The sequence below is a fragment of the Pyrus communis genome, chromosome 10 (genome assembly GCF_963583255.1).
Source record: "Pyrus communis chromosome 10, drPyrComm1.1, whole genome shotgun sequence".
NCBI lineage: Eukaryota > Viridiplantae > Streptophyta > Magnoliopsida > Rosales > Rosaceae > Pyrus > Pyrus communis.
Window position 1 is genome coordinate 9,626,253 of NC_084812.1, and position 25,094 is coordinate 9,651,346.

The 25,094-nt window shown below is 38.4% G+C and overlaps 5 protein-coding genes and 1 pseudogene across 5 annotated transcripts; 2 read left to right on the top strand and 4 right to left on the bottom strand.

Moving 5' to 3' along the window:
* Positions 1-1,715: 1,715 nt before the first annotated feature.
* On the bottom strand, positions 1,716-5,010 carry LOC137747820 (B3 domain-containing protein Os03g0619600-like). Its single transcript, XM_068487962.1, has 7 exons — positions 4,900-5,010; positions 4,219-4,782; positions 3,543-4,119; positions 3,181-3,383; positions 2,784-3,060; positions 2,350-2,453; positions 1,716-1,955 (listed from the first exon to the last, which is right to left on the bottom strand). Exons 1-7 carry the CDS (start codon positions 5,008-5,010, stop codon positions 1,716-1,718), a joined length of 2,076 nt encoding a protein of 691 aa, XP_068344063.1.
* Positions 5,011-6,098: 1,088 nt separating this feature from the next.
* LOC137746847 (B3 domain-containing transcription factor VRN1-like) lies at positions 6,099-8,128 on the bottom strand. The gene is made up of 5 exons (XM_068486855.1): positions 8,021-8,128; positions 7,428-7,943; positions 7,044-7,317; positions 6,486-6,706; positions 6,099-6,347 (listed from the first exon to the last, which is right to left on the bottom strand). The coding sequence occupies exons 1-5, from the start codon at positions 8,126-8,128 to the stop codon at positions 6,099-6,101; spliced, it is 1,368 nt and encodes a 455-aa protein (XP_068342956.1).
* A 2,212-nt stretch (positions 8,129-10,340) lies between these two features.
* On the bottom strand, positions 10,341-12,262 carry LOC137747821 (B3 domain-containing transcription factor VRN1-like). The gene is made up of 4 exons (XM_068487963.1): positions 11,792-12,262; positions 10,989-11,337; positions 10,718-10,890; positions 10,341-10,610 (listed from the first exon to the last, which is right to left on the bottom strand). The coding sequence occupies exons 1-4, from the start codon at positions 12,260-12,262 to the stop codon at positions 10,341-10,343; spliced, it is 1,263 nt and encodes a 420-aa protein (XP_068344064.1).
* A 1,267-nt stretch (positions 12,263-13,529) lies between these two features.
* Positions 13,530-18,206, top strand: LOC137748857 (uncharacterized; annotated as a pseudogene).
* A 780-nt stretch (positions 18,207-18,986) lies between these two features.
* Positions 18,987-22,634, bottom strand: LOC137747692 (uncharacterized). The gene has a single exon (XM_068487848.1). The coding sequence runs from the start codon at positions 22,217-22,219 to the stop codon at positions 19,349-19,351; it is 2,871 nt and encodes a 956-aa protein (XP_068343949.1). The 5' UTR covers positions 22,220-22,634; the 3' UTR covers positions 18,987-19,348.
* Positions 22,635-23,136: 502 nt separating this feature from the next.
* On the top strand, positions 23,137-23,571 carry LOC137747822 (MFP1 attachment factor 1-like). The gene has a single exon (XM_068487964.1). The coding sequence runs from the start codon at positions 23,137-23,139 to the stop codon at positions 23,569-23,571; it is 435 nt and encodes a 144-aa protein (XP_068344065.1).
* Positions 23,572-25,094: the final 1,523 nt, after the last annotated feature.

Consider the following 25,094-nt stretch of genomic DNA (forward strand, 5'->3'; position numbering starts at 1 on the left):
TTTATCATTTTTTAATCTTACTCCTTGCCTATAGTATATTATAAAAATAAATAAAACTTAAAATGTTCAAATTTATATAGAATAATAATTCAATAATACATATTTTAATATTCACTATATACATATACACTGTAACTTTTTTCTTAACGTGTCGAAACAGGTTATCCGTGTGTCACTCTTGTGTCAATCTGTTAAGGATCCATTAATAACGGGTTCTTATCGTGTGACCCCCATTAGTTATCGTGTCGACTCAAAATCTTTTATTTTCATATCGTTTACGTATCGTGTTAACAGATCATGTAAGAAATTACCAGGTGTATATCAAAGTTTCATTCACCAAAAACACATGCAAAGAATCAATTAACTTGTGGAAAAATCAATTCAAAGAATAAAAATAATGAATCTTACAAATAATATCTGGTCAGCAGGTTCAAAGAAAACGACTTTTTTTTTTTTTTGTAATATCAGATGAATATACTATGAATGCCACGTTACTCTATCACGCTTGATAATCCATCATAGTCAATCCATTTTCTTGTAGTGTAAGTTCAAACACGAACTAATGTCGTTTGATATACAATGTGCATCATCTGCACAACGAAAGTTTAAATATTAATAGTCAATCCATTTTCTTGTTGAGAACATGTACCTGCGATTTTTACAAAAGTTTAAATATTAATGTAGGCAAAGTAAGATGATCAATACAAATTTGAGTGCACATTCAAGGAGCTAAAACAAAATAGCTTAGTTGGCGTTGTGTTACCGGGCTACGGACAACAATGGAAGTTTAGCTCCCCAGTTTGACAAATCATTAGCAATTTCCATGCCTGAATTTCCAGGCCCAACGACCAAAACAATTTTCCCACCATATTTCGTGTCGTTTTCGAAATTGCTTGAATGAATGGCCTCCCCATTGAATCCTTCCAAGCCTAGCACTTGAGGAATACATTATAACCTACTATTGTAAGACTTAGCCCACTCCCCTACACTAAGGTGTAAATAATATCGTTTTGTTCAAAAAAAAAAAAAAAAAAAAAAAAATGTATTTGAAGGAGAGCCATGTCCATCGTTAATAGCTTGCACATGAGCCTCATATGTTAAATTGTCATTTCATCCCTTCCATTTGGCGTTTAGAATCAAAATTCATTCATAGTCACTCCCCATGCTGAAGCAATGAAATCGTGACTGCTGTGCTAGGTTTTTCTTCCTTACTAGTTGAACTTGTTCTGATATTCTTGAATGGTTGAAGACATGGTAACAGAGATTTCTCCCTTGATTTTCTTGTGCATAACTGGCCGGGCGCCACTCCCTCATGTCCACCGACCAGCCGAGCCAATTTCCAACACTTTCCGATAACCAGCCCATTAATTCAGAACACAAGGCACTGACATCAAATTTGAATATGAGCAGATGCAATGAAATGTGAACATAGAACATCAATGATACAATGGCATGCATCTGATTGAGTCCAGGAACATGCAAAAGTAGTTGAAGTAATTAGATGTTTGCACATAACTAGTTGAAATTAAAGCAATATTAACTCATAATCCATCAGATATTCAGATATTGCTCTTATTACCAAATGAAAAGAAGACTGAACCAAAATGAGGCAAGAACCCATAAGGTCTACCAAAGCATCCACAAACAGTTCTAACAAAGAGCAGTGGAACCCAACAAAGCAAAACCCTATCAAGCCAAACTAAACACCACAATAATCAACATCTAAATATGTAGACTTTCAGTGAGATATTATTTCTGTCGAGAAGTTCAAATATGCAAACATCTCCTTCTGTCAAACAATTTCCCTTAGCAAATGCAGCCCAGCCAGCAGATAATTTAAGTGCCTTACGCCAATGAACAGTCAAGCTCACATGCCACATTCTATCGTCAACCCAAAGTTTCACAATTTGTTTCTTCTTTTCAATGAAGTTCTTGGAAAAACTAGTTGGAATACGCTGCACAAAATAGATATATAGTATTAAACACAAGAGAGTTTCTAGAACTGTTTGTGAAACTGAGTCTCAATAGCATTTTTCTGTTTTTTTGAACCACAAAGCATTTTTCTAAATACATAGAAAAAAAAAAAAAAAAACCTATTTGAGTATGAATACATATGTGACAGATCAACGATGTATGGGTGGCACCTATGCATGATAATATTTGTAAATTGACGATTTCTGACGATGATTCTTAGCTATAAAATTTTGTTTCTGGCATTTATACATGGTTAAAAAAAATAAGTATTTGAATGTAAAATGGCCTTACTTTTAACTTTCGCACTGGCCCTGTGTATAATGGAGATCATTAACAGGTATTAAGTTGTAAATATATGTTGTCAATGATACTTACCAACACACGGGATGACCCCAGACCATGGGTGACTCTGAAGAATGGATTGCTTGAAACGAACTTGTTGGCAGCTTCAACGGCGCTCAAAGATGTATCGGAAGGCCCTTTAATAAAACCAACAAAGTATAATCATAATATTTCCTCGGCCAAAATTTTTGGTTAGACATAATTAAACTTATGCACCACAGAAATACGTTGTGCAGGACGTCCATTCTTTAAAGTGCATCAATATTGTCGAAAATGTATTCGATAATATGTTCGTATGTTTTGCTGACAATAATGCTATGGGCGAACCGACCTCAGCCGGTTCATTACCCATGACAAATCAACAGTCAGTTCATTATTGAAGAACGGACCACAGTTCCATTACTGAACCAACCTATACAAACCTAGTTATGGTGCACAAATTCTAAAATTAATAGCTGATTATTTACCAGTTGGAGACATGCGGCAATTTGCAGCTTCTGTAGTGCGGAACAAAAAAACTTCGAAAGAAAGTTTAACGTCCTTCATCAAGGTGAAAACACAAACATCATCCACTTCCAAATTATTGTCCGTTACAAATGCTTGCCAACCTTGCAGGAACCTGCCTTTCGAGTTTTCACATTTGAGTTTAACAGACCAAGTTCCTCCATTCGGACCCTGAAGGACGGCATTACGACCAGCAGACTTCATATTAAGATGTCTATTGATAAACTCTGATCGTAAATGCTTTGAAAAAATGGAAAACAGGAAATTAGGACGAGAACAAAGTATTTCAGAAAAATATTGGAATAATTAACATTAATCTTGTTATTTGCTTCAAAGGATTCTCTATATACAAAAGCTTACCAAGTAACTTTGAGTGACATACGATGGTTGCATGACAATCCAAAACGAAGGGTTTACAGATTTGGAACAGAAAGCAATGGCTCTCTCAAGAGCTATAGCTTTTCCACTTGTAGTTGATGCCAAAAGAGATTTTTTGATATTTTTCGTGCAGGAGGCAGATTTGTGCAAGTATACAACAGAATCATCATCTGATTCATCTTCCCCTGTGACCAAAACAAAAGTAATGCGTTAAAAGTAGTCAAAGTGATGGAAAAATAAATTCAATACTGTTCTTTTTTTTTTTTTTTTTTTTTTTTTTTAAAGTGCCTAAAGTATGTTCCTCATACCCTCAAACGTAACCAAATTTTCTAATATATGCTTACTGTTGACTGCAGATTTTGAGCAAGGTTCAATCTTTGTTGGCCTAAAGTTGATGTTGCGTTTTTTTGCTGCTTTATTACTAGTTCTGATTTTCTTGAGTGGTTGAGGAGAGGGTAATGGTGATTTCTCCCTCGTTTTTCTCGTGCACCGTTGAAAATCCGAGATTCCAACAGAGTCCTCATCTTCACCTTCATAATCAGGTTCGTCCAGAGATGTGTAGCTTTTATATGCTCTTGATCTTTCAGAGATTGTGAATGGTTCCTGGCCTCTCTGAGCGGTTCGCAGGCCCCCACTACATTCCTTTGCAGCAGAAGAAATGGAACAAATTGCAGCTTCTTTACTGCGGTAAAAGGCAACTTCAAATGTAATTTTAAAGCCCTTAATCAACATAAATACACACACATCACCGATTTTCAGATTGTTGTCTTCTACGAATGCCAGCCAACCAAGCAGGAATCGCGCTCTTTTGTTATCATATTTGAATTTAACACTCCAAGTTCTTCCATCCGGAACTCGAAGGATGGCACTACCAGTTGGATGCTGCGTAAGATACTTCTTGGCAAACTCAGAAGGCAAAATCTTCAAAAAGAAAAAGAAAATGCAAATAAGGCAGCAAGAAAACATTTTCGAAGAGAATTATGGTTATCATATCAGAAGATTTTACCATAGAAAGCTTACCAATCGGTTGAATATGTAGGAAGGCTGCATGGCAACCTTGAAGTGAGGGTTTTCGGATTTGAAATCGATGGCTCTCTGAAGGGCAATAGCTTTCTCATTTTCAGTCAATGGTTTCATCCATAAAGTGCTTCTGGTCTCTAATTTTTTACTTGTAGAACCAATAGAAGTACTTATTCTCTTTCTCTTGCGAGGAAGAGGAGACGGCAATGGAGATTTCTGCCTTGTTTTTGGGCACGGCGGAAAGTCCTCCAGGATCTCCACAGATTCATCATCATCTTCATCAGTTTCTTCCATCCCCGGCAATGGTAATGGATACTCAATCTCCGTGGCACTTCTATCAAATATGCAAACATGGAATTTGGAATTCCATTCATATCGAAAAATGAGACAGTCACCATAGCCAAGAGAATAAAACTCAGAAAACTTTGGCCAACCCTTGTCAAACCAAACCTCCCCACCACGCCTTGTCACTTCGATTTCCCATTCTGCACCACTTGGAAGCTTGAAATGTACTGGATTTGATAGATTTTCTCCATAGTTGTTCACAAATTTCTTCGGAATCCTCTGTACAACAACAAACGCAAAAAAAAAAAAAAAAAAAAAAAAAGAAGCTCAATTAGCTAGCTAGCTCATCAGCAATCTTCTGTCAAAAAAATATTTGATACAGATGTGAGTAATTACAAGTTTTCTGTCTCTAGATGTTTCAACTGGGATGATCTTGAAAAAATGGGGAGTGGTAGGAGAAAAGCTCAGCCGTTGACGAGGATCCATTTCCGGAAGAAGAGAAGCCATTGCAGCGCTTGTAGACTTGTAATTTTCCAAAGGATGCAGCTAATTAAATTGCTGGAGCAGGTAATTGTTGTAATAATTGTTCTTCTTTTTTGGAAAATAGAAATTGTTATGATGAAGGCTGCGCTGCGAATTTCTGCCGCATTTAAGCTTTCATTATTTGAGATACTTTTTCAACTTCCGACGCTACAAAACTTCTTCAACTTCCCAACCCGAAGCTAAATATCATTGTTATCTGAGATGCTATAATAATATGGAAAAGGAGAAGAGAAATGCTAGAGGTAATAAGGAGACTCTCTCAAAGTGAGAAGTCTCCGTCATCTTATATTTTTTGCACAGTATTTTATAATATAACACTTCTCCGGTTTTGAACATATTGGTAATTGCACACCATTATAACTTTAGTTGGTATTTGTGCAAACTTCTCTTTTTTTTTTTTTCTTTTTTTAATAATTTATTGTTTGTTTATTTTTTTTTATAGAAAAATGGTAAGGGAAATTTCTTGAAAGTGAGATTTTTCATGGATTTTTTGTCATTCATGTTTTCAACACAATGTTTATAATACTAGCAACAAAGTTAACGTCAAACTATAAGATGACATTAAAAGCGTCTAATCAATATTCCTCTCAAAACTATATTCTCCAGTAAACCACCATACAATCCAGCGCCGTAGTTGCAAAATTGGATGAGGCAACTCAGCAAAACTCTATGAAACTAACTCAGGCTTATACATTATAGAGAGGTGACTGAGGATCAGAATGTGAAGAGAGAAGAATATGCCTGTATGAAAGCAAAATGTTTGTCCGATGAAACTCTTCGCAAACTTCTTGGTACTCAAAACAGTCTATATATGGTGTTGAGGATATAAAAGGGACCATGTAAGGCCTTATAACTAGTTTACTACGGTTTTACGATTAGACTTCAACTTTCTTCATACAGTAGTGATATTATGCTACTAATATATCAAAATACAAACTACAAATTGTATTTATGGATCTTTGAAACTGCAGCCAAATGAGGTCTCTTTCGCAGCATAACATGGTAACTGTGCTCTGCGTCCCTCTTTAAATGACAGTACACACTTTGAGTAATCAACTTCTGAAAATATGAATTTTCAGCACAATGTCATTTATCTCGATCAGCTCAAATGTGCATACATCTCCTTTTCTCAAACGATTTTCCTCTGCAAATACACGCCACCCACCAGAAATGTGCGAATGTCTGTTTCCCTCATTGTTGTAACCAATTATATTAACAGGCCACAATTGCTCTCCGACCCGAAGAGCTGCAGTTTGCTTCTTTTGTAATTTTAATCTCTTGGCAAACTCGGCTGGTACATACTGCATATGATGAATGATATATACCTAATTTAGAGCAACTACATATACATAATATACGCACAACTAATAAGGTTCATGGAGTATTTGTGTTTGAAGGCTTGAAACAAAGTTGTATAAATATGTGGTCAATGACCCTACCATTGGCTTGGATGGTGACCGCACAGTGGCTCTAAAAAAAGGATTTTTTGGGATGAACTTGTTAGCAGTTTCAAGAACCCTTGAAGCCTTCAAACATGAAGGCCTTTGAGCAACCTGATCAGAAATCTTTGACTTGTTGGCAACTTCAGAAGCACTCAAAGATGAAGTGCAAGGCCTCTGACTAACATGCCGGCCATTAATCTTCCCCATTTTGTACCTGCCTACAGTAAAATCAAAATCAACAAAGTATATAATCATTTCCAGAGCGACCTAGTTAAAGCATTAACTTATACAACATAAAATTCTCAATGCAGATCGATAATAAAACTAATATTGGGAAGAATGCATCAGTAACATGTGAAGTTCTCTTGGTGAAAAGGATGTCACATTGTTGATGACATATCAACGGTCTGTACCGTATGTCAGTTGATCAATAGGTCCTAAAATGGAACAAAACATTTATGTGGAAGCTATGCATTTGTAACGGGGCACAAATTCGAATATTAACAACCGATTCATTGTAAACTTGGAGAAAAAGAGAATTTGTTGCCTCTGTACCACGGTAAAAGACAACTTCAAACGAGAGTGGAATGTCCTTAATCAAGATAAAGACACACACATCACCAACTCTCAAATCATTATCTCCTACAAACGCCAGCCAACCACACAAGAACCGAGATATTTGATTTGCATATGTGAATTTAACACGCCAATTTCCTCCATCCGGAACACAAAGGATGGCGCTACCAGTTGGTTGCTGCATAAGATGCCTCTTGGCAAACTCTGAAGGCAAAATCTTCAAAAAGAAAAACAAAGAAGGCAAAAGTAATTTGTTTTACTTCTTCATATATATTTTAAATCGTATTGAACACTGCATGGCAACAAGTAAGGATAACAAATAAATATTTGAACAGAGAATGTTTGATTGTCAATAGAAAGCATGAAGTGAGGCTTTTCAGATTTGAAATCAATGCATCTCTGAAGAGCTATAGATTTTTCATTTTTGGTCAATGGATGCCTCCTTGAAGAGCTTTTGTTTCCGAATATTTTACCTGAAGAAGTGCTTATTCTCTTTTTCATGCGAGGCAGAGGACATGGCAACGGAGATTTCTGCCTTGTTCTTGGGCAGGATGGAAAATCCTCCAAAACCTCAACGGATTCATCATCATCTTCATCAGTTTCTTCCACCTCCGGAAATGGTAATGGATACTCAATCTCCGTGGCACTTCTATCAAATATGCAAACATGAAATATGGAATTCCCTTCGTAGCGGAAAACTAGAGAGTCTCCATAATCAAGAGAGTAAAACTCAGAGAATTCCGGCCAACCCTTGTCAAACCAAATGTCACCATTACAATTTCTTACTTGGATTTCCCATTCTACACCACTTGGAAGCTTAAGAAGTATTGGATTTGATATATTTTCTCCATATTTATTCACAAATTTCTTCGGAATCCTCTGTACAACAACAAAAATAATTACTCAATTAAGTAGCTGGCTAGCTCAAAGAAGTAAAGAGAAAAAGGTGAACTTACAAGTTTTGTGTATCTAGAAGCGTCATTCGGGATGATCTTGAAAAAATGTGGAGTGGTAGCCGAAAATGTTGGCCGTGCACGATCAGTTTCCGGAAGAAGAGAAGCCATTGCACGTAGTTCTACTTAAAAATTAGGGGAGCTTTTCAGATGTATTTCATAGCTTGTTGCATGCTGCATTGTTATATAATTGCGTTTTGTTTTTGGAAAACAGCAAATGCCTTGGTCAAGAAGGCTCCGCCAACCAGAAGGCAGAAGCTAAAGAGCCTCTCTCACACGCCAAAGCTTCTTCAACTTCCCAAACCAAAACTAGATATCATCATTAATGTTTTTTTTCTTCATTATAGAAAACTTCGACTATACAAGGAGAATTTTATTAATGCATTTGAGATGTTACAATATGGAAATTAAAATTGTATAAATGGAGTGGGATTCTCTCTCCTTCAAATTCCCTTCCCTTCCCTTCCCTTCCCTTCCCTTCCCTTCTCGCTCACTAACCTTTTTCTCTCTCTCTCTTCTCTCTCTATACAACAACCAAGTCTTATCCACTAAGACAATTGGGTGTATGAATCTTAGGGGGTGTAGTCGATTTGGATTTCTCAGGATTTTAATAGATTGTTTTTCAGTGACATATTTCAAAGGATTTTAATAAATTTTACAATTCTTTTAGATTTTGGCAGATTTGTATGGAGTTTTTTCATAGATTTCTTAGGATTTTTATGGATTTCCTTGGGCAATTAGGGACACAACCCAATGTCCATTAGGCGTGGGGGCAATTTACCTTATCCCTAGTTTAAGTAAAAGAAGATAAGAACGTAATCTCATTACAATGCTACTTTATTCAAAATCCGAAACCCAAAATCTATACAACGAAAACTGAATTTCACAAAAATTTTCATTACATTTGCATACAAAATACAAGTGGAATTTGCTCGATGATTGTCCCCTATTTACCCAAAAGTGCAACATTTGCTTAAAAAAAAAAAAAAAAAAAAAGGGGGAAGGTTTGCACCTACATCACCAACAATTTTCATAACACATTTCATTGCATATAAGGCGCAATCCGTTCTAGCATAACTATATTTAAAACACAGCATATCAACGGAACACTTCTAGGCTTGCATTTTCAGCTCCTACTGCCAGAAACAGTTGTTCTCCTTGCACTGACATATTCAAACTCAATTCACTCGGAGCCATGACCAATTGGCTGACTTATTCACCTAGGCTCTAGCCTCTCATCAGTTTCAACGGCTCCTGAGCAAGCTTGGCTCGACTACACTCCACGATCCAGCTTGAGGGGGAGTGTTGGAACCAATCACTAAACCTTAGCATGTCATCTCATATCACAAGTCTCCAAGTAATCATGGATGCTCAATGTCAACCGCCAGCTTTCTAGCTTTCTCTTTTTCCTTGATTCAAGGTCCTTAACTTGCTGATTACTTCTTAGTCTTGGGTCTGTTGTAAATCTCCTTAAATTAAGGAAAAGTATGTGTCCTAGGTTTACCCGGTCTCTAGGGTTTCATGTAAAGATGGTTGCTTGTAACCATTTACTTTTCTTGCCTACATGTATTGCCTTGTACATTCAAAACTCTTCATGAAATAGAAATACTTTGATACTAAAAATCCACACCACATCATTTGATTTACAAAATTTAGTTTAGAAATTTAGTCTCTCTAGTATTATCCCTAAGAAAATACTATCCCCGTGAACTAAGCACGAGTGATCATTACCACACGATCTTAAGGACATAACTACAAAGAATTTGAAGAAAAACGAAACTTTAAACGATGACCTAACAAGTTCATACTTCTGTAAGTTTTTGGGCATGCACACACCTAATGTTGCAGCGAAGTCAACAAACAACAAGGTTATTGCAGCTGCCAGGCACATAGCTGAGTTGTTCTGCATATGTAACTAGCATCTCATCAGCATAGAAATCAGACTCTCGCAGTAGCGCATCAGTGCAGCCCCCAGTTTTGTTTTTTCTTTCGAAAGCATGGTATAGTTCTGTCACAAAAATACTAGCTCCGAACATGAAAATATTAACCACTTCAATCCTTGAAACGATGAATCATCCGAAACACCATAAATTTAGTAGAAAAATAATTCGAAACTGAATAACAATAATTTGACATCATCGATCAATCCATCAGATCATGTTCAAATTGTTCGGTTCTAAGGTGACTGCAAATGAAGTTAGACTATCTCATCATTTCAATATCTTCTTCACAACCCAAGACACTCAAATAGTCACTAATGACAACTATGCTGATCAGAACATTAAGTCGTGCTCTTCCGCTAGCGTTGTTGAAGGCATCCGCATCATTGATCTTTATCTCGGAATATGTAAACTTTGAGTGCACATTTAGAGGTATTCGGTATCACCTCAAATACACACACATCCCCTTCTTCAAGTCTATTGTCTCTTGCAAACGCTCTCCAACCATGATCCTGGAATCTTGCACATGTCTGACAGTTGTATAACTGGATAATGCACTTAACAGACCAAGATCTCATATCTGAAATCTTTAGAGTCACTTTGCGTTCGCCGCTTTCACAAATATGTTCCTGGGCAAAGTATATAGGTAATTTCTGTAAAACAGAAATAAAATAAAACAAGTTAAACACATATGGACGAAGCCAAAACGGGGTTGATGTTAGTCACATATACAAACGGGGGTTGCTGCAAAAAAGCTTACCAAGTGAGTTGAAATGTATGATGGTCGCATTCTGATCACAGCAAATGGATTGCGAGATTTGAAACTTCTAGCTTTTGCAAAGGCTCTTTCAGTTTTATCTTCCAATTCACTCTGACCAGTTCTCAAAAGGACCTTTGGTGATCTGTGTGCAGCAGACATGCCTCCATCACCACCTGTTTAATTCCAATTCTTCAACTCTATGAGAGGTTTTAGAAGAAAAGGAAAATCTCAAAAGTATTCTAAATGTGCACTCAAACCATAGTGAAGATACCGTGCGTCCTCCTTTCCTCGTCATGCTTCATTCTTTGACATTCAATTTCCCCACTTGAATTGGAATCGGTTTCATCTTCATCACTTAAATTGAAGTAGTCCATCTCTAAAGTATTCCTTCGAAAAATGCGAACCTGGAAATGGGAATAGACCCCTTTGTAGGTGAACAACAATAAGCACCCCAGCTCGAGGAAGTAAAATCGAGCGAACTTCAGCCAGCCCTTTCGTAACCAAATCTCACAATCACGCCTTGACAGTTCTACTTGCCATACTGGTCCATTTGGAACTTGAAGGAACATTTTGTCTCCGATAAAATCTTCACATTTCATCGAACCTATCGGTGGAATTTTCTGTAGTCGATAGCATATTTCATGAAGAAATAAAAACAAGAAAATATTACTGGAACATTCAGCAGCTTGTTTTATGTAATTTATAATGAAGATTATGATAAACTTTATAGGCCCAAAATGATCCACCACCAATATCACCGATACTGTCCCAACTTAAAAGAACAAGTCGTTGCAAGAAACATCATATAACATACCAGTAATTAGTAAAGTTTGATTAGCACAGGGATATTACGATTTACGATATATACACCATTTCGAAAACAAGATCAAAATATACATAGGAGCAGGTAAATGCAGGATATGTGCAAGGCAAGTCAACGGTTTTCTAGAGAAGATGAGAAATATCACCACAAGATTTCAACTTTCATGCTAAGAATATCAACTAAAGTTCACAACTTCAAGCAGAGAGAATATAGGTAGAGATAGAATATAAGGAAGCAAAGTTATAACTTACGATCTTCCCATCTCGAAGTGTATCATCCAGGACAACCTTGAAGAAGCTTGGAGGTGCATTCAGTGGAAATGCAGGGCCTTCACCATTTCTCTTGCTACACGACCCCATTAGAGGTGACTCGGATGAACCAACATTATCTGTCTCACCACTTAAGTGGTCTTCAACACTAAAAAATGAACCGAAGTCCTTCTCTAAACAACTCCTCGCGAAAATCCGCACGTGGAAGTGAGAATGATCTCCTTCAAAGCTGAATATCAGTAAGTTACCATGGTCTAGTGAGTAAAACTCTGCGAATTTTGACCAGCCCTTGTTTAACCAAACCTTGCCGTCACGGCTAGTCAATCCTATCGGCCATTTTTCTCCATTCGGAACCTTGAGAACTACTTTGTCTCCTAGATAATCTCCATACATAACCACAGCACTCTCTGGAAGTTTCTGCAATGGATAACTTGCTCTGATTAATATGTCCATGCATCTATAGTTATCTACAATATCAAGACTACATGTTACATAAATTAACGAAGGGACATTATGATTTGGACTGCTCATCGGCATCGGATTTGATTTTATAAAAATGGTTCATTTGGGATGCCAAAAATGATGCCATGCTTTAGCTTATGTTAAAAGCCGAAATGAGTGCTTTTGGCTTTAATTATAAGTTCCACAAGGAAGCAGATCAAAGTTTTAGTGTGAAAACAACAACTTATGTATTTTAAGAGAAGTAATCAGTAAAAGAGTTGTGCTTTTTTAATCTGGAAAGGAACGCTAATTAACCAAAAAGGATAAGAATTTCTCAAGAAACTACATGTACAGCAGCTAAAATTTCATATGAAGAGAAACAAATGAAGAATAAAAGGCCAAAAAACAGAGCATTTTATAAAGGTCCCAACTTTCAAGTTAAAAAAAATGAGAAAAATGACGAGAAGCAAAGTTTTGATCAACTTACAAGCTCTCTCTCTTGAAGATCTTTTTCCATGACAATCTTGAAGAAACTGGAAGAAGCCATTGGAGGAGAGAGAGAGAGAGAGATACTGAATGAGTGAGAGTTGAGATGAAAAAAGAGCCTAATTTAAATGTTTGGGGACGCTGTTAGTATTACAGTTTAGTAGTATTCTTCTTCAATAAGAAGTGAGAGATTTTAGGTTTGAATTTCGTGGATGACGAATTCGATACCAAATTAAGCTATCTATTATGTGATTTAGCCGAACTTTCATTTTCTCAGTGTAAAAATATCAATATACTAAAAAAAAAAAAAAAAAAAAGCCTGTGGTCTGTGTTTTTGCAGTCACCGTTGGATCTTTCTCATTTGATCTGAACCGTTTATCATGCCATTGCTTTGACCACTTCTGATCTCTCATAACAATTTCTCTTGTACTTTCTTCGTTACTTAAATTTTTGTGTGCTCCACACTGCTAGCTCCTTGGCAGGCCAGAGACTCCAGAAATCAGACCGCCCAATCAAAAAGCCACAAACTTTTGATATGCTTTTGTACAAAGCAGAAAATCTACCATGTCAATCAAATCAGAGTTTTCTAAATTGGTTTGACTCTATTTTTTTTAAACTGAAATGAAATCATGTGCTCAGAGCATGGTATACACGAAATCTTCGACCGTTCGATCATTGACTATTACATTTTTGGCGGCACAATCAATCCTATATATGTCGCAAAGTTCATAAAATGAGAATTACATTGACTGATTTTTTTATTTTTTCTTTTTTTGAGTATATTGATATTTTCACTCGAGAATAGAGAGTTCCGTTAAGCGACTGAATTAGACACATGGTCAAACTACAAAATTCATTTTTGTAATTTGGCTTCGCTTAAACCCCCAGCGTAAACCCACCAGGGCCACCACCAATGTAACCCCCTACCATGCGCCACCTCCTTAAACCCCTCCGTCAGCATTGCCGCCGTCTGCGTTGGGCCCATAAGCCGTCGTCGACGGCGTCACCAAGGCCGCCACGGCCGCCGCAGAAGCCCGAGCTTCAACTTCCACGACCACCCGTGGGAGGACTCCTACAGCTGGATGTCGAAGCTCAACGACAAAGTGGCGTTGCGCCACCTGGACATGTACATGGAGCAAGAGGAGAAGTACACGGAGGCCGTCATGTCCCGCACCGACCGCCTTCAGAGCAAGCTCCAGGCCGAGATGGCCTCTCGCATCGCCTCCGACCTCTCCACCCCTCCCCTGCGCTGGGGCCCCTGGTATTTCTGGGTTTCCGATGCTTGAGAGTGAGAATCAAATGCTTGCAGGTTCTACTACCGGCGCGTGGAGGAGGGGAAGCAACTTCCGGTGCTCTGCCGGAGACTCGCGAGTTTAAACGAGGAGTTCATTTCGCACAAATCGCCTTCCTCCGGATTCGATTTCACATCGGGAAAGGGGATCGAGCAGAAGCTCATTGATTACAATCAGGAGTCCCAAAGATGTGGGGGTAAATTGCCAATCTTTTACTAATTTATGTTAAAAGCTGGAAATTTTTGTTTTGCTGGGAATTTAGTTTGAGTTTAATTATGTGTTATGCTTACGAAGAGTTATCGGAAGTGTCGCCGGATCGTGGGTTTATAGCTTACACAATTTATGATAAGGAGGGTGACTTGTTTAGATTATCTGTTAGGAATTTGAACTCTGGTGCATTGTGTAGTAAGCCGAAAGTAGAGTGTGTTTCGAATTTGGCTTGGGCCAAAGACGGGCAGGCGTTGCTTTATGTTGTCACTGATGAAAACAGGCGGCCATATAGGCTAGTATTATGCGAAATTGTGCTGTTTATGCATGCTATTCTGTTATACTTGAGTGAAATGTTGGTAATTCTAGCCTATTTGGTCAATCAGGATATATTGTAGCGCGATTGGATCAACTGATGATGATGTTTTGATTCTAGAAGAACCGGATGAGGAAGTTTATGTTAACATTCGATTTCCGTTTTGTGACAGTGTATACCTTCTCCACCATGTCTTCCAAGTTCCAAGGTATACTTTTGAAGATGACTCTGTAATAGTAATTGGCTAAAGCATCCATTTTTGCATGTGGTCCAATATTCTCCTTGGTAGGGTGTACCCGGTTCGAAACTCCCCACTTCCCTAAATTATTGTAATAGTTTTGAACCCTCCGCTTCCCCTTAATAGTAATAAATTAAAAAAAAGAGATATAGTAATTAGTAATTTGGACTTCATTTTAGGTGTTTTTGATAAATGCAGCTAATCCATTGTCCGGGATGAACTTAGTTGGGAATGTAATGGTATATCACATGGCATACTTGAGCATCACCAAGGATTTCTTTATCTGTTTACGGATGCTGCCAAAGCGGACCAGTCAGTTGATTACCATTATCTTCTTCAGAGTCCACTGCATTCTTCTTCCAGTCCAAGAATATGGGAGGTCTGTGATTAACTATGTGTTACGTTTGTTTCTCATGTTAATCTTTCATTTTTTTTATTTTAAAGTTTTCTGCTTTTGAATGGTTTTTGTTCTCTCCTTGTGATATGCCCTATAGCAGTTCTCTTTGTTATTAAAATGATTTTTTGTTAGTAGCTCTTTTCTCTAGCATCAAGTATGAGCATTTCAGTTCGACTATCTGTTTTATCTGAGTATTTTTCTTGTTTAATGTGGATAGTTACCCCCAGGCATTAATTTACTATCTGATTTACTGCAGAATGTATTCGGTAGTTATTTTAAGGGAAGGGCGAAACTTTAAACTTTGTTCTGTCACTGTACCTTTGCCTGCTGGGAAGGTAGGTTAACAGCACCAATTTTGGGCTATGTCATATGTGTGCATCATGCATTGTTATCAACAATTTCAATGTAGAAGAATTTAAAATTTTCTCTTGACCGTTAATATTCTCATTCTTTTAACCTCATGCTGTCTCAGGGGCCAGTGCACCTAAAAGAGCTTCACCCACAATTCCTGCCTCTTCCAAAATATGTTACGCAAATTTCACCTGGACCAAATAATGATTACCATTCACCAGTGATGCGCTTTACAATATGATCACCTGTGGTATGTGAGTAAAAATGATCATTTCTAAAGATTGTTGCAGGATTCTTCCATAGATTTATGCATTCATATTGTGTTTCCATCAAAGAAAAGAAGTTAAAATGTCACGATTGTAATTTCAGCTTCTTCCTTTTCTAAGTGGGCTGTGTAAATTAATCCTTTCACCAAACAATTGATCTCAAAATTTCCATTGTCTACCCAGCTTGGTTTAGAATTTGCAAATTTTTAGATGTTCTAGGTTTTCACTTTTCAGATTAGGTTTAATAAATAAGCACAATATGCATCCTTCTGTTTTAAGATTACTGAATGTGCACTACTCTGGAGTCATCTATCCATTTGTGTTCCATGTCCAAAGTTCAGATTATGAACCCAATCTTCTTAACTTTCCCAGATTCCCGATGCTGTGGTTGATTATGACCTGTCAAATGGAAATTGGAATATCATTGAACAGCAGAATATTTTTCGTGAAAGAACACGAGTTTTGTTGGAACAAATTCCATAGAAAGCATCAACGAGGAAGCCATAAATTCAAAACCTTTGAATCTTATAACTGATTCCAACTCTGATGATGCTCAGTTGTGGAAAGATCTTTCTGAGTTTTATGCTTGTGAACAGTATAATGTATCTTCTTATGATGGAGTTTTGGTTCCATTGACTGTTGTATACTCCCGCAAAAACAAGAAAGAGGATCAGAACCCTGGATTGCTTCATGTCCATGGAGCTTACGGTGAGCTTCTTGACAAGCGATGGTGCAGTGAGTTGAAAAGCCTTCTTGATCTTGGTTGGATCTTGCGTATGCTGATGTTAGGTCTGGTTTGTGTTGAATACCATTTCTAAGTTATTTGTGGCTTAATTTCAGGCATACTAAATAATTGACATCATCAGCATTGCAAACTCACATTATTTTTCCTTTCGAAAGAGCCTTGTGATTGCCTACTAACCATGTCTGGATAATATTTCCAGAGGCGGAGGAGGTGGAGGTAAGAAGAGGCACCATGATGGAAGACGTACACAGAAGACTAATTCCATCAAAGACTACATCTCCTGTGCCAAATTTCTTGTTGACAGAGAGATTGTCCATGAAAACAAACTTGCTGGTTGGGGTCATGGTGCTGGAGGACTCATGGTTGCTTCAGCCATCAATCAAACCCCATATCTATTTAAGGCTGAAATTTTGAAGGTAAACATGGATCTTCTTCCGCTTTTGGTTTTTATTGTCATTAGGTTTCTGATTAGTTCTTGTTCTTGTTGTATAGTTTTTATGTGGTTTGCTTTGGTTAAATAGACTTTGTTCCTTCTAATTTGGGTTTTGTTTTGCTTCTCAACTCGAAGAGAATCTCATCATAATTTCTTGACAATTGTGATTTTGTAATTGAAAGATGATTGGTAATTGAGGGAAACTAATGCATTGGGAACTTCATTTTTCAAGCATTTGTTTACAAGGAGGCATTTCATTCTTTATCGTTTGTATTAAATATACTTAGTCATGCTGAATTTCTTGTGATTAGCTTCAGAAATGAATTCATTTGCTCTGTGCTTCAGGTTCCATTTTTAGACGCAACAAACACTCTTCTCTCTCCCATTTTACCGCTTACAGCTGCTGACTATGAAGAGTTTGGATACCCTGGGGACATTGATGATTTTCACGCTATACGTGACTATTCTCCTTATGACAATATTCAGAAGGATGTTCCTTTTCCAGCTGTCATGATATCCTCATCTTTCAATACACGGTAATTTTTCATATGCCCTACGTTAATTTTCACTTTTTAACTGTTTTGCAAGGATGTGAATATTCTCACAAGATGAACAAGGAGGATTTTCAGAAGTCAGAAAAACAGAAAGAGTTGGCAGCGTGTTCATGATCTATTTGCTTGACATGTTTCAGGTTTGGAGTTTGGGAATCTGCAAAATGGAGCTTTTCGTTAAAGTTTCCTACTGCTTAATCTAACGACAGATAAGTGGAGGAAAACAGGTACCTCCAGTGCAAGGAGTCGGCACTGGAGTCTGCATTTCTTATAAAGGTGATGGAATCATAGACCCTAGATTTCGCTTTTCCTGTCCGTAGTGCATCTGTTCATCAGCAACAGAGAAGCTAGCGGCCAACCAGGATCGAATCAGCGCAAAACTTATCGGTTTCCTATTCAAGTTTTGGATTCCCTTTCAATCACTGTAGGTCTTCATACACATGGTCTAAAATTTAGTTCATTATGCTAAACCAACCTGTGGAATCAAGACAAAGGATCATCCCCGGAGAAACCATCATGTGGTACTGGAACACTATCACGTGGAAACCAATAATCTGTATGGCATAAGTTGCTTTCAACTAATGTGTTCATATTTTGTTCAGTACATTTGTCATTGAATTTAAAGGTAAGATAAAGGTGGCATTATCCTCTTAATTTTTTACATTATCTATTTGGAGAAGCTTTCTGTCATATAATATATATATATATATATATATATATATATATATATATATATGTAAGTATGTCACTATCTTGATATAATAGTTTCAGTTGGCAACTAGAAAAAATTCAATGGGATCAAGTTTGTCAACCGATCACTGTCAAGACCCACGCTGGAAAAGTTTCCTTCACAAGTTAGCTTTTCCCAAATACCCACTTCCCCCACAAGAGGTTCCTAAATAATGTGGGATGTGTATTTGCTGGCTAGGTGTCATTGCTTTGTTTCTTTACAATGACAGCCATAAATGATCAGATTTTAAATCTCAATTGTCAATTCTTGAAATGGTCAACATTTGAGTGATATGTCATCAACGTTTGGTTGATATTTGATTTAAAACTAAGATCAGCCGGAAGTATCATATTATAAATCTCAATTGTTAAAATAATTACCATTTAATTGACACGTCGTCAATTGATCATTTCATTTTCCATAATACCAACTCTTTAAGAAAAGCACCCCAAAGCCTTACACAAATAAAATAAAATAAATACGTTCTTTTATTAGGTGTGGACACGGTTCGATTAAATTTAGTGACTAAAAAGCACCGGTGACAACCAATCCGAACCAAGCCGTCATTAGCCAGGTCCGTTTGCCGGTTTTCGAAGTCTGGTAGGGCAAAACTTATCACACATCTTCATAAGAACAATGCTAAAAAGCAAAAGAGTGCAAAATCAAAGGATCTTTTTTCACAAGTAATCAATTATTTTATACCATGAATTGTACAAGAGCAGAGTGTGAGTAATGGGAACAATTCCAATCTAATTCTGCTTTTGGATTAGAGATTTGTATGAATTTGCCTAAAACCATACACATCTCTAAACCAACTCTACAACAACCCTTTCTTTCTAGCAGAAAATAGAAAACAAAGGAAACATAAATCTACAACAAAACCTAAAAGGCGAAAAACGAGAATGCAGAGGTTAACAGATTCATCTACCTGCATCCATGAGCAATTTGTTGAAGAACAAAAGAATGCAACTTCACAGAAAAATCAGGATCTAGAGCCGTTCCATCCTTTCAGCATGGAAATCATCAGCTCGGATGCTCAGACAGTGGTAACAAATAATTTCGCCATCAAATTGATCATTTCGTTTCTCAACTTTGAACAATATCATGGACAGATGTTACAGATTTCGTCTCAGATTCTTCATAGACAGTTGACAGCCCACCCTCTCTGATAAAGGTTGGATTAAGAAAATTTGCTATAAAAGCCCATAACTTGTAAACATCTTCAAAGTTGGTAAGGAATCCAAGAGAAGCTGTCACAACCTCAAGGCGTACAAACTCGCTTTTTTTACCATTTCTGCCGTTCTCCATTGGCCTGCAAAGGGTAGCATCTTGAAGATTCAAAACACCATTTTTCTGTCTTGGACTATCCATGATTCGTATGTGACTGAGGATACCAACGCCAAGTGCGATTCCTTCTTTTTCAGCCAGCTTCTGGACAACTTCTGGATTGATTAGCCCTCTATTCTGGTCTTTCACATTAAAAGCTACAGCTGCTCCCCTTTCGTATTTTATTTTTGGGCCATAGATGTCAACAAGATTTGTTCCTTTGTCTTCATCTGATCCACGCAACCTTAGTTGTAGCAAAGAGGTCACAAGCCAATTGACCAAAAATCGCAGCCGGGAGGTGGTTTTATTGAGACCTAACGTATTAACATGATCAAGATGACGGCATATTATCTCAGGTTCCCTTCTGTCCAAGTCTTGCCCATCACCATATGCTCCATCACTAGCGGACTCTTCATCCTCCAAACTAGTTGCAGAAATTTCTCCTGTCTCAAGATTATGGCTTACGTGGTCTTTTTCAGCACTAAAGGACACCCTTCTCCCCCGGCTTGGTTGCTCATTCTCTTCCAAACCAAAAAATCTACCATTTCCATATTTACTCCCCTCCCTTCTCCCTAACAACCTAAATTCACCTTCAGTTTCTCTTCTTATGGCACCACCTCTAATCTCTGTGCAACTTCCAATGGTTGATCCATTTTCTAGGTTCTGATGCTGATAAGTGGAAGTTGAATTTTCGTGACAAAATCCATTTGTGCCAGAATTAAACACTGACCCATTGGACAAGGGTTCGATAGTTCCACATTCTTCTTGGATCTCTCCATTATGATGATCAGAAGCCCTTTCACCATTTTGTAAAGTGGGACATGCTTCTGCAAATTGTTCTTCACTGACCTCCTTGACACAGTCCAGCTCCTGAGAAATTGATAGGACAGCGGCGTCAAATGATAGCACATGAGAGTCATCATGTAACCCTGAGTTTGCCTTTTTATCATCAAATACGGGGCTGCCATACAGCCTAGAAGCAGGTTTTGGGGAAACTTGCTTACGATTCTTCCTGCCAGAAAACCAAAATGGAGGCTGAGGAGAGGCAATCTTATGTTTGTTAATCTGACTAGAATGGTCGGAACCCATTGGGCTCTGACCCAAGCCAATCCAATACGAATTGTCTGATGAATAGTCTTCACTGAAGATTGGACTCTTCATAAGCTCCCCCGCTGAGACACTCTCAGCTTCTTCAAATAAGGTGCTCGTCCCATCCCTGTCTGAGCTGTTATCGTGATCCATCTCAGTCTCAAATACATCCCTGACCTGAGACGATGTGTATGCTCCAGAGAATGCAGGCATCTGCTTTCCCTGCCGAGTTTCAGTGGTTTTCTCACCATTTTCAGTTACTTCATCATCCTCAGTTCCAGCCATTTTGTCCATACCATCAACCGAATCACTAAGATATAAAGGGTATTCAGGGGCAATCTTCACCATTCCAGACCCAGTTGACCCTGACTGATTTTGAAGGCATCCGATTACTGATTTCTTAATCAGAAGGCAGCCAAATCCAGTTGGATCAAACCCAAATAACTTGTAAAACGATGTGATGATAAAATCAGGGCGGAAGAGTGACAGTCCAAGTGAATCCATGTCTTTGGGACCCAAAGACCCTGCATCAAGTAAGACATGCCAATTGTTCTGCTGAGCCAGTGCCATCCATTGGTAAGAATACTTCGCCCCAGTAACTCTAGACTGCACCGGAAACACAAAAAGACCAGCTGCGGAATCCTTCTTCCTCCTCTTCTTAATTGAAATCTCCTTTCTCAAATCAGTGGAACAGAGTTTGAGGGTTGGCCATTTAAACCAAGCACTGTGCACCTTTGCACCCTTCTCTCTAGCACTCTGAGCCATCCAATTCACAGACTGGCTCTCATAATCGAACATCGTCAACAATTTCTTGTTCGTATGAAAAGGGTACGATTCAGCCAACAATTTAAATGCAGAACCTCTACTCACAGTAAAAACAAGACCGTACTCACTCTCAGGAATGTTCAAATAATCCACAATCCAAGTTTTTATATCATGTTCCACAGTGCCTTTCTCAGCACCACCATAAAGTGCATGATTATTCAAATTTGCAGTTATCTCAGACAAGCTAAATGTAGAAGAATCCCAATAGTGCAGTGTCTGAAGGTATGAAAAAAGCCCAAACCCGCAGTAATCAAGGCATACCTTTGGAGACAAATGTGCATACTCCTCCACCCTCAGCTGATCAATCTTCTCCGAAGACTGGTAATCCGGGTACATAGTGAGGAACTTTGTGAACGCTTCATGGAGCTCAGGGATGGCGTTTTCGGACTCGAAAATCCGGTCAGCAGCAAGAGCAGTGGCACAAAGAAACTCCCGCTGGGCATGGAGCCTAGCGAGCGATCTGGACCGTCCAATCCCCTCGTCCTGGTAGGCAATGGCCTCAGACTCCATGTCCTGAGATTTGAAGAGAAACCCATCTTCCGAAGCTTGCTCCAGAGCCTCCCTGAGCTTGTTTTCTTGAAGCTTCCGGAGAATTGACGAGTTTTTCTTGCCGTCGGAGTTCGTATCCGACCCATCTTTCTTTCTTCTGCTGCTGCTCTTCTTGTCCAGGAACAGAGCAACGCAGTGGGAGAAGGACTTCCACAATGAAAAATGCATGAATCCCTAATTCCTCTTTTGGGAATTGAGATTTAGGGGAGATTAACAAAACCCAAATCTTGATATATTGAGATTTGGGTTGAATTTTCAGAAAGGTTGGAACTTTTACAGAGATGGGAAACCCCCGATTTGAAAGGAAAGGTGGGTACTTCTTCCAGCTCAAAAATCCCACCAAACGTCAACTGTCAGTGCAGCAGCACATTTAATGGGAAAGAAAGCCCACCACTACCACCACCTCACGAAATGCTCTCATTTACTCAGATTCTGTAAATCCAAAACACATAGGTGTGTTGATTTGGCAACCCCCAATACCCTCTCTCTCTACAATTCTCTCTCTCTCTCTCTCTCTCTCTCTCTCTCTCTCTACAATCTTCTTCCCATACCAATCCCTGGTTAACAAACAGAGAGAAAAAGGGCATTGACTTTCACAAAAATGGTGCTTTTCTGCTCTGTATGTGCATTTTTTTTTGGCCTTCCAATTTTCAATCAATCAATCCATCCATGACAAATTAACAGTCAGGCTTTGGTTTTTTAATCTGTTGGAGGTGGGACCCTTTGGAGCCACTTTCCTATTGCGGTCAATGGTGAAAAGTCAAATGATCAGTTGGCTGAGGTTGAGGCTAGAGGTGGGCAAACAGGTACAGAAACCGCAAGTCAGGGCGAGTACCTAAGGTTGGAGACGGGTATGGGCTGGTTCCTATTTTATAAAAACAGAAACTCGGCGGGGCAAGGCGGGCCTTTAAAATGTTCGGTTTGGGCCGGTTCCTGAAGTATAGGAAACGCAGGTACCTGGACTGGCCCGTTTGTAGTTAGAATGGACAGATGAGATTGAAGAGATCATCTCTCCATCCAATCTGAATCCTTGGTTTTAGGTTTGCTCGTCCTCAAATCTATCGAATTCAACTGTCACTCTCACTATGTCGATCGAGTCTCTCTTTCCGTCTCTAGTGTGTCGTCTCCTTCCCTCTACCACCCCAACAACACGACGGCCTAGACGACCACCATCTTCTCAATTTGTCATCTCTCTCTCACCTCTCTCTTGCCATCTCGATTTGACATCCCAAGGACCCAGACTTACAGAACCCAACCACCCCACCACCATCTTCTTGATTTGTCACCTCTCCTTCACCATCTCGAGTGCGTTGTCCCATCACCTCATCAAGGAGGACGGGATTCAAATCCTGCAGGTTTACTCCAAGGAGATCAGCAAGCGCATGCCCGACACTGTCAAGTCTAGGAATGTCGTTGCTTCCACTACTCAAAATGACGCCACGGAGTCCGAGACTGTGAGCTCTGCGGTGGAACCTACCGCTACTGTCGCTAGTGAGGATGCTAAGGCTAAAGAGTACTAATCTCTCCATGTGTGTTAGGTCACTCTTAGCTTCATATTAGGGCTTTCATATCAAGATCTGTTCGTATTTATCATGGATTTCTTGTGATGCCTATATAAGAAAATGTAATCCCCGACTCGGCCCAGCCCGTCTCCTTTGTACCCAGGTCTGGTCTGGTCCCTTCAAATTTGGGCCTGGCCAGACCCGTGCCCACTCCTAGATGAGGCTGATTCTCTCCAACTTGGTAGCCTAAATGGATTTTTCATAACCCCTCAACCGAATGAGGATGCTCTCCGGATTCTCTTTGTAAGGATGATGGGGATTCTCAAATCGCGTCCATTTATCATACATCGTGTGATCATAAATCATTTTAAATATTTTTATTTAAAATTAAATATGAATAATATCTGACGAAAACTGACCGCACAATGTACGATGAATGGACACAATTTGAGGATCCTTAGAATCCTCACAAAAAAGATCCGAAGAGGATCCTCATTCTCCTCAATCTATCATTCCAATCTCAAAACGACTTTTTTCAACTTATTCTTGGCCTTTGAATAGATTATTTTGAGGAAAGAGATCATCTCCGGATCTCTTCCACCTAAACCTTCTTATCAAATAATTTGGGCATTTGAATTTGATCCAACGGCCAAAAACACGAGCCCATTTTAAAAGTTATAATAACATTAGCCGCTTGATCAAATTTCAAGGGCTTAGATTATTTGATGAGAAGGATTAGATGGAAGGGATCCGGTGCTTATTTTGGGATGGGTTAATTTTGTTTTTTTTTTTTGTTTAGCAAAAAATAAGATTGTTAGCATTCTTTGTATGCTCGTAAAATCGATATTTAGTTCAAATGGCGTCATTATCCAATAATTACTCATCACGTACTCAAAAAATATTCTCAATGTTCAATGAATGATTGCCACATGGTAAAACGGAAACATGAAAGAATCTCTCAACCGTCAACCTAAAGAGAAAGCATTTATTATCATTGAATTTGTAAACTTAGATTGTTTTCACTTCGTATCTTCAGTGGCAGAGGAGTGTGGCTTCAAAGATTACTTTTTTTTTTTTTTTCCTTTTCTGCCAAATACCTTAAATCCACAACCAAATTGTACATGAAAAGTAGAAGTTTGGTTGCTTTGAGGCATCAATTAATGCCCTAAATTATTTCATGCTGCAGTTTTGAAGGCTTATAAATAAAGGAAAACTAATAAAAAATGGTTTGAAAATTTTGAGTTTTAACGAAAATGACAAAAAAGCGTTGTAAGTGAATAGTATCATGATTGACTTATTAGAGTAAAAATATAGTTTTTTGTTAAAGCGAACAGTACCGGAAGTTTTTTTGTTAAAATTCTCTGTAAATAAAGCATGGATCTTTCTTGGTTTGAACTTTTAACTGCCTGTTTTGTTTGGATGCTTTGGTTAAATGGGGTTTAATCTTTCCCTTATAATTCCCCTTTTTTTGTTTACTTTTTCATTAAATATAACTATTCTCCTTTATCACAGTATTCAAAAGAGGTCGACTTACTCTTACT